The sequence below is a fragment of the Macaca mulatta genome, chromosome 7, assembly GCF_049350105.2.
Source record: "Macaca mulatta isolate MMU2019108-1 chromosome 7, T2T-MMU8v2.0, whole genome shotgun sequence".
Lineage (NCBI taxonomy): Eukaryota > Metazoa > Chordata > Mammalia > Primates > Cercopithecidae > Macaca > Macaca mulatta.
Genome location: NC_133412.1, coordinates 123,373,213 through 123,385,804, shown reverse-complemented (window position 1 = coordinate 123,385,804; position 12,592 = coordinate 123,373,213). Strand labels below are relative to the sequence as shown.

At 38.3% G+C, this 12,592-nt stretch overlaps 1 protein-coding gene across 3 annotated transcripts in view; it reads left to right on the top strand.

The window, feature by feature from the left end:
* The window catches only part of SOS2 (SOS Ras/Rho guanine nucleotide exchange factor 2), a 113,784-nt gene that overhangs the window by 80,860 nt on the left and 20,332 nt on the right, over positions 1–12,592 (top strand). For all 3 annotated transcript variants that reach the window (XM_077938030.1, NM_001260585.1, XM_077938029.1), the window contains 4 exon segments: positions 4,216–4,335; positions 4,480–4,642; positions 10,265–10,382; positions 11,503–11,675. In XM_077938030.1, coding sequence (XP_077794156.1) covers positions 4,216–4,335; positions 4,480–4,642; positions 10,265–10,382; positions 11,503–11,675 — 574 coding nt within the window.

The window sequence follows — 12,592 nt, the reverse complement described above, 5'->3', positions numbered from 1 at the left end:
GCAAGTAAAAGTCTTATATCACTATTTAGGCCTAGACTGGGGACTAGCAATCCATCACAAGAGGAATGGCAGGAAGAAGATTTTCAAGTCTACCACCTGTCTCCAGCTCCTAATACTTTCTCACCTTGGTTTAGTTTGAGGTCAGTCAGTCAAGTCAGTTAGTATGGATGCTAGGCCCTTAGCAGCTAAATGAATAGAATATTGTGTGAGATGGGTTTTCTTTTCTCATTTACATCTCAGGCTCTTGCGAAGGGTACAGGCCTTGCATGTAACAGCTCTCTGTCAAAAAATGTCACTACTATTATTCCATCAAAAACTTTTCTACACCAACCTGTTTTCCCCTCCTCCAAATCCTTCCCAGCCACTAATACCTGCAGTTCTACTCTCTACTTCCATAAGTTCGTAATTTTTTTAGTTTTCATATATGAATGGGAACATGTTATATTTTTCTTTCTGTGCCTGATTTATTTTGCTTAACATAAGGTCCTCCAGGCTCATCCATGTTGCCTTGAATGATGGGCTTTCATTCTTTTTTTATGGCCGAATAGTGTTCCATTGTGTATATATACCACATTTTCTTTATTCATTAATCTGTTATTGGACATTTAGGTTGATTCCGTATCACAATTGTGAGTAGTATAGGAGCCCCCTTTTAAAATATAAATATGCTTGGCTGGGCATGATGGCTCATGCCTATAACCCCGGTACTTTAAGGGGCTGAGGTGGGCAGATCACTTGAGACCAGGAGTTCAAGACGAGCCTGAGCAACATGGCAAACTCCGTCGTACAAAAACTGCAAAAAATAGCCAGGCATGGCAGCTCGGGCCTGTAGTCCCAGTTGCCCAGGAGCCTGAGGTGGGAAGGTCACTTGAGGTCGAGGCTGCAGTGAGCCAAGATCGTGCCACCGCACTCCAGCTTGAATGACAGAGTGAGACCCTATCTCAAAAATAAAATAAAAATATTCTCAAGGAATTAAGCAGCCAATTTTTAAATAAAGATTACACAGGGAAAAGCAAGACTATATAAAATTTAGTGATAATAGGTAATATAGTAAGGTACCTTTACTATATTATGTTTACTTTATGTTCTTTAGAATTTGCTTAGTTTGCACTGGCTATGCCATTCAGAACCAGACTTGACTCAAAATGTTATGTTATATTTTAAGTAATTTAGAATCCAGGTAGCTTTGTTTATGTTGTGGGATTTGTGGTAGGTAGAAATGAAGGTACTTATTACTTGAGGTAAAAAAAAAAAGCAAATAGTACTGCATTATGTTTTTTCTCACAATGTAATTGTTTTACATGAATGGACATCAGAAAAAAAGCACATCACTTTATGTGGACCTACTTTCAGGACATAGAAAAATACCCAATATTGACATCATTTGTAAACTAAATTCCTTTTTTTTGAGGGGGGGATGGAGTCTTGCTCTGTCACCCAGGCTGGAGTGCAGTTGCGCAATCTCGGCTCACTGCAACCTCTGCCTCCCAAGTTCAAGTGATTCTCCTGCCTCAACCTCCCGAGTAGCTGGGATTACAGGTGTGTGCCACCATGCCTGGCTAATTTTTTGTATTTTTAGTAGAGATGGGGTTTCACCATGTTGGCCAGGGTGGTCATGAATTCCTGACCTCCAGGGATCCACCTGTCCCAGCCTCCCAAAGTGCTGGGATTACAGGCATGAGCCACCGCACCCAGTCTTGTAAACTGAATTTCTGATGAAATAATAGAGCCACTTTAAGAAAACATTTCAGAAACTGTTAGCAAGTACTTATTTGTACACAAATCTACTGATGAAAAAATGTTTTTTTAATGAGTAACCAAGTCTGTAGGCCATTGATGGCAATGCCACCGGTCAGTTAAAAAAAAAAATAGTGATAGGGTCTCACTGTGTTGCCCAGGCTGGCCTTAAACTCCTGGCCTCAGGCAATCCTCCTGCCTTGGCCTCCCAGATGCTGGGATTACAGGCGTGAGCCACTGTACTTGGCCAATTTTTAAATTATGTAATTCTGACTCACTGTATACAATGATTTAATCTGCTCTTCTGTCTGAATTTTAATTAAATACTCAGGCATTCAAAAAATATAGGAAATAATATAATTAATATTCATGAACAACAAAAACATTTTAGATAAAATTGAAATCCTTTGTATAATTCTCCCCAGTCTTATTGCTCTCTTTCCCCTAAGAAATCACCACCACCCTGAATTTGATGTTTACTATTTCTCTTTATGTTTTTATAATTTATATACATACACAGAGATTCATAAACAATATATAGCATTGTTGTATACTTTTTTTTTTTTTTTAAGAAACAGGGTCTCACTCTGTTGCCCAGGCTGGAGTGCAGGGGCACAATCATAGCTCACTGTAGCCTTGAACTCCTGGGCTCAAGCAATTTTCCTCAGCCTCTCAAGTAGCTAGTAACTACAGACATGCACCACCATACCTGGCTAATTTTTTTAAAAAAATTTCATAGAGATGAGGTCTTGCTGTGTTGCCCAGGATGGTCTTGACCTTGGCCTTAAGTTGTCCTCCCACCTCAACCTCCCAAAATGCCAAGATTTCAGGTGTGAGCTATAGTGCCCAACTGGTTTTTTATTGTTGTTGTTTGTTTAAGATGGGGTCTCACTCTGTCACACAGGCTGGGGTGCAGTGGCATGATCATAGCTCACTGCAGCCCCAAACTCTAGGCTCAAGCAGTCTTCCCACCTCAGTCTCTCAGTAGTAGAAACTACAGGGAGGAACTACTGTGCCTGGTTTTTTTATTTAATTTTTTTGAGATAGGATCTCATTATGGTTGCCCAGGATAGTCTCAAACTCCTTGCCTCAAGCAATCCTCCCACCTCATCCTTCCAAGTAGCTGGGATGATAGGTGCACACCACTGCACCTCAGCTTGTTTCACACATTTTTTAAACTGCATATACTTACATGTCATTCTGCAACATGCTGTTTACTTAAATTGTTTTTGGCATTTGTTCAAGTGAATGAATATAGTTCTAGTTAGCTTAATAGATGCTGTGTAGTGTTCCATTATATTTATACTCCACAATTTATCCAGTCTTTGGATGATGAGCCTCTATTCACTCTTGCAAATAATGCTTCACTAACATTCTTGTAAACGTTTTCTTATAACTTTGTTTTTTGTTTGTTTGTTTTGAGACCAAGTCTCACTCTATTGCCCAGGCTGGAGTGCAGTGGCATGATCTCGGCTCACTGCAACCTCTGCTTCCTAGGTTCAAGCGATGCTCCTGCCTCAGCCTCCTAAGTAGCTGGGACTACAGGCACGCACTACTACGCCCAGCTAATTTTTTTATATTTTCAGTAGAGACGGGGTTTCGCCTTGTTGGCCAGGCTGTTCTTAAACTCCTGACGCCAAGTGATGCATCCGCCTCAGCCTCCCAAAGTGCTGGGATTACAGGCATGAGCTGCTGCACCTGGCTCTTATAAATTTGTGTCGGAGTTTATCTAGGATATATGCATACTTAAGAGTCGAATTGCTGAGTCATCCAGTATGTATCTCTTCAGTACTATGAGATCTTGCCAAATTGTTTTACAAAGCGGTTGTATCAATTTTTACTTCCGTATTGGTGTTCCTGTTTCATTATATTTTTACTCATTTGGAATTATCGGACATTTTTTTCCTTTTTCTTTTCTTTTCTTTTCTTTTTTTTTTTTTTGAGACAGAGCTTTGCTTTCGTTGCCCAGGCTGGAGTGCAATGGTGCGATCTCAGCTCACCGCAACCTGCGTGTCCTGGGTTCAAGCGATTCTCTTGCTTCAGCCTCCCAAGTAGCTGGGATTACAGGCATGCGCCACCATGCCTGGCTAATTTTGTATTTTAGCAGAGACAGGGTTTTTCCATGATGGTCAGGCTGGTCTCAATCTCCTCACCTCAGGTGATCCGCCTGCCTCGGCTTCGCAAAGCTGGGATTACAGGCATGAGCCACTGCACCCGGCCTTGAATTATCAGACTTTTGTTCATCTAATAAGAGTAAAATGGGATTTCATTGTGGTTTTATGTTTTTTTCCCAGAGTAAGGGATGAAGTATGTTTTCGTGTTTATACCTATTTGGGTCTATTCCTCTCTGAATTACTTGTTCATATATGTGTTCATCTATCTTTTGGGTTAATTGTCTTTTTCTTGTTAAGTTTTAGAAGATCTTTAAGTAATACTAATCCTTTATAGATTAAATTGCCCTGATTTTTAATTCCATAGGAAAGTTCAACCATCTGAACTTGTAGGAAGTGTGTGGACCAAAGAAGATAAAGAAATAAATTCTCCAAATTTATTAAAAATGATTCGCCATACCACAAATCTCACCCTCTGGTTTGAAAAGTAAGTTTTAATTTACTCTTACAACTTCCTAATAGCCATAGTATTAAGTCATATTTAAGCTAAAATTCTGGCTACACATAATTATCTTGTTTTCTAAATGAGGTGAAGAAACTTTTCTAAGCTATGAATTTTTGTTGTTGTTAGATGCATTGTGGAAGCAGAAAATTTTGAAGAACGGGTTGCAGTACTAAGTAGAGTTATAGAAATTCTGCAAGTTTTTCAAGATTTGAATAATTTCAATGGCGTATTGGAGATAGTCAGTGCAGTAAATTCAGTGTCAGTATACAGACTAGACCATACCTTTGAGGTAAGTTTTAGGCTTAACATTTTCATTTTTCTTGGGGATGATAAAATTAGCATAAAAGAAATTTCATCTGTCATCTATCATTTTTATTAAATTATTTATGAATTCATCCTTGCTTCTTAAACACAGTGATATAAATACATTAGCATATATGTTGATATATTAGTTAATATATGAGTGTGATATATGTGAATCCTAGGCTTATATTAGAAAATATATCAGTATTTTGTAAAGAATATGAGACTTACACTGCCGTGTAATGTACTTACCTAAATGTAATGAAGTTCCAAGTGGATTTATTCAATGACACATTGATTGATAGTCTCAAATGATGGATTTTAAATATAAAAATACAAATAATGTCCTAATCACCTTTAGATAGTCCATAATAAAATAATATGGGAAGAACTCTTTCAAAAACTTAAATTTGGCCAGGTGTGGTGGCTCACACCTGTAATCCCAGCACTTTAGGAGGCTGAGGCGGGTGGATCACCTGAGCTCAGGAGTTCGAGACCAACCTGGACAACACGGTGAAACCCCGTCTCTACTAAAAATACAAAAATTAACTGGGCATGGTGGTGCACGCCTGTTATCTCAGCTACTCGGGAGGCTGAGACAGGAGAATCGCTTGAACTCAGGAGGCGGAATTTGCAGTGAGCTGAGATTGCACCATTACACTCCAGGCTGGGCTACAGAGTGAGACTCTGTCTCAAAAAAAAACCCAGTATTTTATTTTTTTAACTATAAAATATGTGTTTAACATGTACTATTGAAAATTCAGGCCGGGCGCGGTGGCTCAAGCCTGTAATCCCAGCACTTTGGGAGGCCGAGACGGGCGGATCACGAGGTCAGGAGATCGAGACCATCCTGGCTAACACGGTGAAACCCCGTCTCTGCTAAAAAATACAAAAAACTAGCCGGGCGCGGTGGCGGGCGCCTGTAGTCCCAACTACTCGGGAGGCTGAGGCAGGAGAATGGCATGAACCCGGGAGGCGGAGCTTGCAGTGAGCTGAGATCCGGCCACTGCACTCCAGCCTGGGCAGCAGAGCCAGACTCTGTCTCAAAAAAAAAAAAAAAAAAAAAAAAGAAAATTCAGGAGATATAGAAAATAGGGAGATATTTTGCATATATATTTTTAATAACAAAATTGAGATTATATTGTACATAGATTTTTATGGCCTTTTTCTCATAAACAGCTTTCTATTTTTGTATTAGCTTATCTTCAAAAACAAGGTTTTAATGGCTTCATGGTTTTCTATCATGGATAAATCATAATTTATTCCAATGGTAGATTATGGGACAATTGTTTCTGATTTTTTTCTGTGATAATTTATCATGGAATATTCACATATAGAAGTCTTTGTAAGAGCTTGATTATTTCAAGAAATAATCTAGGGGTGGAAATCCTGGGTCTGAGTATTTGTATACTTTAAGACTTTTAATACTTTTGCCAAGGTGTTTTGTAGCAGGATACGATAAATGCCCCTTGGTATTATGTGCTTTATTAAAAGCTTCTGGCCAGGTGTGGGGGCTCTCACTTGTAATCCCAATACTTTGGGAGGCAGAGACAGGAGGATCACTTGAGCCCAGGAGTTTAAGACCAGTCTAGGCAACATAGGGAGACCCCATCTTTACAAAAAAAAAATTAGCCAGACGTGGTAGCGCATGCCTCTGTGGGGGGCAGAAATCGCATTTTTAAATCGTGTCTTAAAAAATAACTAGTGAGGCTCGGCGCAGTGGCTTACCTGTAATCCTAGCACTTTGGGAGGCCGAGGCAAGTGGATCACCTGAGGTCAGGCTGGTCTTGAACTCCTGGGCTCAGGTGATCTGCCTGCTTTGGCTTCCCAAAGTGTTGGGATTGCAGGTCTGAGCCACTGTACCTGGCCAACCCAGCCTAGTCTTAAGCCACTGCTGGGCACGGTGGCCCACGCCTGTAATCCAAGCGTTTTTGGGAGTCCGAGGTGGGCAGATCGCCTGAGGTCAGGAATTCGATACCAGCCTGGCTAACATGATGAAATCCCATCTCTACTAAAACTACAAAAATTAGCCAGGCATGGTGGCATGTGCTTGTTTGTAATCCCAGCTACTCAGGAGGCTGAGGCAGGAGTATCACTTGAGCTTGGCAGGTGGAGGTTGCAGTGAGCAGAGATTGCCCCACTGCACTCCAGCCTGGGCAACAGAGTGAAACTTGTTCTCAAAATAAATAAATTAATAACTAGTGAGGTTGAATATGTATTTATTGGGTACTTTATGATTTGTATATTCATTTCCTCTCTCATTTTGGTGGGAGGGTGTTTGCATTTTGTTTATTTATTTATTTATTTTTATTTTTTATTTTTTTTTTTCCTAAAGAGACAAGGTCTTGTTCTGTCGCCCAGGCTGGAGTGCCGGTGGCATGATCATAGCCCACTGCAGTCTCGAAGTCCTGGGCTCAAGGGATCGTCCTGTCCCAGCCTCTTGAGTAGCTGGGATTACAAGCATTGCTCAGCTGCATTTTATTCGTTTATCTGAATTTTTCTTTTTTTTTTTTTTTTTTGAGACGGAGTCTCACTCTGTCCCCCTTGCTGGAGTACAGTGGCTGGATCTCAGCTCACTGCAAGCTCCGCCTCCCGAGTTCAGGCCATTCTCCTGCCTCAGCCTCCCGAGTAGCTGGGACTACAGGCGCCCGCCACCTCGCCTGGCTAGTTTTTTTGTATTTTTTTAGAGACGGGGTTTCACTGTGTTAGCCAGGATGGTCTCGATCTCCTGACCTCGTGATCCACCCGTCTCGGCCTCCCAAAGTGCTGGGATTACAGGCTTGAGCCACCGCGCCCGGCCCTGAATTTTTCATATATTAAAGATATTAAAACTTAGACTGTACATATTTTCTCATTTCTGTTTGTCTTTTATCTGCTTTTTTAATTTAAAAAATGTATAATGCTTTGACATAAGGAAGTTTTATCATTTTTATTTTGTTGCATGTATCAGTCTCTTCATTTATGGTTTCTTCCTTTGCTTTTGCACCTGGAAAGACTTTTTTTAACTAAAGGATACCAAGTTAGAAACTCAGCCATGTAAATACTGCCTTTGGGAATGTGCGTTTTTACAGTCTTTCTGGAAAGCAGTCTAACAATATATATTAAAATTAAAAATATGCATACTCTTAGGACCCAGAATTGTAAAGAAATAAATGCACCAGAATATAAAGTTATGTGTACAAAGATACAGTTACTGCAGCATTAGTTGTAGTAGCAGAAACAGGAAACAACCTGAATGTCTATCAATAAGAGAATGATTAAATACATCCTGTTATACCTATATTGTAGAATATTGTTCAGCTGTAGAACAAAGTGAATGGGATTTATGTGTATTGTGGAAGAACATTTGTGATATTTTAGTGGGGGAAAAGCTTCAGAATGACTATAACATTATTCCATTTTAGTATAACAAAGCAGAGCAAACCCCAAACCTCTAAATGGAATTGGATAAGTATTGAGAATAATGTGGGAGGATACATACTCCTCTTTTAACGTTATTTATTTATTTATTTATTTATTTATTTATTTATTTTTTAGTGGCTTGTGATTAGAGGGGAATAGAGGAAAAACTGCTTTATATGTATATTTTTCTGTTTGGATGTTTGCATTTTATTGATTTGTATGAACTTTATAGATTAAAGGTATTAATACTTAGTCAAATATTATGAAATAGGCTGGGTGCAGTGGCTCATGCCTGTAATCCCAACACTTTGGGAGGCTGAAGTGGGTGGATTACGTGAGGCCAGGAGTTTGAGACCAGCCTGGCCGACATGATGAAACCCCAACTCTACTAAAAATATAAAAATTACCCAGGTGTGGTGGCATGCACCTGTAATCCCAGCTACTTGGGAGGCTGAGGCAGGAGAATCGCTTGAACCCGGAGGCAGAGGTTCCAGTGAGCTGAGATCGCACCACTGCACTCCAGACTGTGCGGCAGAGCAAGACTCCATCTCAAAAAAAAAAAAAAATTAATCCATTTAATAAATGTGTCATAAATTGAATGCCTGTATATGTGGGCATTTTGTTGGTGTCTCCATTCTGTTCCTTTGATCTATTTGATTACTCTTGTGCCAGTGCCACTTGTCTAAACTATCGTAACTTTATAGTAGTCCTTGATAGAGAAGAGTAGGGCAAATCCTCGCCAATCTTAACTGTTTTTCAGGAGGAACCTATTCTTGGCCCTTTATTCTCCTATATAAATTTTAGAATCAATTTAAGCTTCATTTTTTAAAATTGGCATTTTGATAGGAGTTGCACTGGATCTCTAAATCCAATTAAGATTAGTGAAGAACTGACATTGTTATAGTAAAAAGTCTTTTCAACTGTGAACATCGTTTATCTCTTCATTTATTTACTCAGTTAATAAAGTTTTGCGGGGATTTTTTTGTTTTGATAGAAATAGCACACCTCTTTTGCTAGTTTTAGATTAGAATTACTTTGTTTTTAGTAACCTTAGAGATAGGGTCATGCTCTGTCACCCAGTGTGGAATACAGTGGCATGGTCATAGCTTACTGCAGCCTTCTATTCCCAGGCTCAAGCAATCCTCCTGAGTATTTGGGACTTAGTCTCCTGAGTATTTGGGACTATAGGCACGTGCCACCCTGCTCAGCTAATTTTTAAAATGTTAGGTGGAGATTGGGCATTGCTATGTTGCACAGACTGGTTTTGAACTCCTGGCCTCAAACGTTTCTCCCACCCCAGCCTCTCTAAAGTGCTGGGATTACAGGTGTGAGCCACCGCACTTGGCCAGAATATTTTTTTAAATCACGATTTCTTTATTGATGATATCTAGAAATGCAGTTGGTTTTTGTCTATTGGTTTTATATGTAGCAACATTGCTGATTCTCTCATTAACATTCTATATGTAGATTCATTGGAGCTTCTTCATGGGAAGTCATATCCTCTGTGAATAGTGACAGATTTTTTTCTTTCCAATCCCTAGCTCTTTATTTATTTTTCTTGTCCATGCTAGCTAGGACTTCTGTATAGTATTGAATAAAAGCTCCAATGTTGTCCCCTTGGCTTTTTCCTTGATTTAAAAGAAATTGACTGAATGGTTCTCCATCAAGCATAATGTTTGCTTTGGGGTTTACGTGTGTGTGTATATTCTTTCTGAAGTAAAAATTAATTTTCAATAAGAAGATCTAGTAATGAAGTATAAAAGAAATTCTAGTTTACTTCATTTACTAAATTTTTGTTCAAGTCTTCTTGCCTTCCGATAGTTGTCTTCTCCTTACCAAAACCCCAACCCTTAGCCCCAAAAGATATTTCAGTGGAAAAATATTTGAATGTTCAGGGGTTATAATTTTCCTCTTCTACAGCTATGACTTGAAACCCTGGCTAGTCAAAATAACTCACAAGGCATGATGTAGAATTTTTTTTATTGCTTAATCTTCTAATTTATATGAGTAAATTATGAGTTTTGTATTTATAGATAAAGAGAGGAGAAATCACTTCAGGTAAGTGTACAAAGGAATACCACTCATCTCTTAATTTAAAAAATTGTTTTCCAGATAATTTGCAAAATTTTATAAAATTTAAAGGTTTGCATTTATAAAATACGATTGAATTGCAAACAATTTATACTCAATTTATATATACTTTAAGGCACTGCAGGAAAGAAAAAGGAAAATTTTGGATGAAGCTGTGGAATTAAGTCAAGATCACTTTAAAAAATACCTAGTAAAACTTAAGTCAATCAATCCACCTTGTGTGCCTTTTTTTGGTAAGTTACTAAATATGGGTATATTTTGAGGGTTAGCATGTGATAGTGTGTTATAGTCTTCAGAGGCACATTATTCTATATCTGAGATCATCTACTTTTATTAGCTCTCTGTATTGATAAATAATAGAACTCTCTATTATCTATAAAATGAAGACTATAATATCTCATAGGGTTGTTATAAATAAGGATTAAAAATATTTTATCTGTACTACCTAATAAGTCTGGCACATAGGACACACACAATAAATGGTAACTGTTATTTTTATCATAACTATGTCACATCTACAGCATTTACTTTCTCTTTAATTTATTAAAAGCTTTTATGTGATTTTTAAATTTAAAATATTGTTGTGTATGATTGAAATTGAATAATTTAAATCAAATTTTGTCAATTTCAACAATTTTGGTATTTTGGGCCAAATAATTATTTGTTGTGATGGGCTGTTTTGTGCATGGTAGGATCTGTAGCAGCATCCTGGCCTCTATTCACTACACTCCAATAGCCCCCAGAGTTGTAACCAAAAATGTCTCTAGACATTCCTAAATATCCCCTGGGGGACGGGTTGAGAACCACCAATTTAAATGAATCAGCAATTATGTATGAAAAAGGGACTAAAAACTTTTTTATTGTTCATGAGTGAGAAGTAATTATTTTTCTGTCTAAATTACAGGCTCTGAAAAAACATAATTAGTTTATAAGCCTATAGACTTATTAACCAAATTTGACTTAAAATTAATTTATTGATTAATAATCACTTAAGATACTTGGCATTAAATATTTATAATCAAATATTAAAACATTTGGTTAGAATAGATTTAACATAACTTGCGCTTGGTGAAATTAGGGTTTAGAAAATCTTAATTTGCCATTTCTTAGATTAGCAACCTTTCTGTTTGTATAAGCCAGTAGCTTTTGTTTTCTTTTTATTTTAAATTATTTCTCTTTAAAAAATTCTTTATGGAGAGTTAATGATTGTTTATCAGAGACTTAACATTTTAGTAGTAGAGTTGCTGAATAGTATATGATGTCTTTCAACTTTACTAGATCAGTTTTTTTCCCAAATAATTGATTAAATAAAATTTAAAATAACTTTTCTTTAAATTCTTTTTTTTTTACTAGGAATATATTTAACAAATATTCTGAAGACTGAAGAAGGGAATAATGATTTTTTAAAAAAGAAAGGGAAAGATTTAATCAATTTCAGTAAGAGGAGGAAAGTAGCTGAAATTACTGGAGAAATTCAGCAGTATCAGAATCAGCCTTACTGTTTACGGATAGAACCAGATATGAGGGTAAATATTTTCTTTGCTTATTTTTAAAAGAGAACATGTTAATGGATACCAAAAAAAAAAAAAAAATAGAATGGATAAGACATACTATTGGATCGCACAACACAGTGATTATAGTCAATAATAACTTAATTGCAGGTTTAAAAGTAACTATAAGAGGCCAGGCACCATGGCTCACACCTGTAATCCCAGCACATTGGGAGGCTGAGTCGGGCAGATCGCTTGAGATCAGGAGTTGGAGACCAGCCTGGGCAGCATAGTGAAACCCCGTCTCTACTAAAAATACCCAAAAAAATTGGCTGGGCATGGTGCTGGGTGCCTGCAGTCCTAGCTACTCAGAAGTCTGGGGTGGGAGAATCAGTTGAGCCTGGGAGGGGTAGGTTGCAGTGAGCCGATCTAGCGCCACTGCACTACAGCCTGGGTGACAGAGTAAGACTCTGTCTCAAAATAATAATAGTAATAACTATAAGAGTATCGGCTGGGCGTGGTGGCTCACGCCTCTAATCCCAGCACTTTGGGAGGCTGAGGTGGGAGGACCACTTGAGGTCAAGAGTTTGAGACCAGCCTGACCAACATGGTGAAACCCCGTCTCTACTAAAAATACAAAAAATTAGCCAGGCATGGTGGCGGGTGCCTGTAATCCCAGCTACTTCGGAGACTGAGGCAGGAGAATCATTTGAACCCAGGAGGTGGAGGCTGCAGTGAGCCGAGATCATGCCACTGGCCTCCAGCCTGGGTGACAGAGGGAGACTCCATTTCAAAAAAAGTAAATAAATAAAATAAAAAATAATAACTATAAGAGTATAATTGGATTGTTCATAATACAAAGGATAAATGCTTGAGGGAATGGATACCTCATTCTCCATGATGTGATTATTCTACATTACATGCCTGTATCAAAACATCGCATACGCCCTACA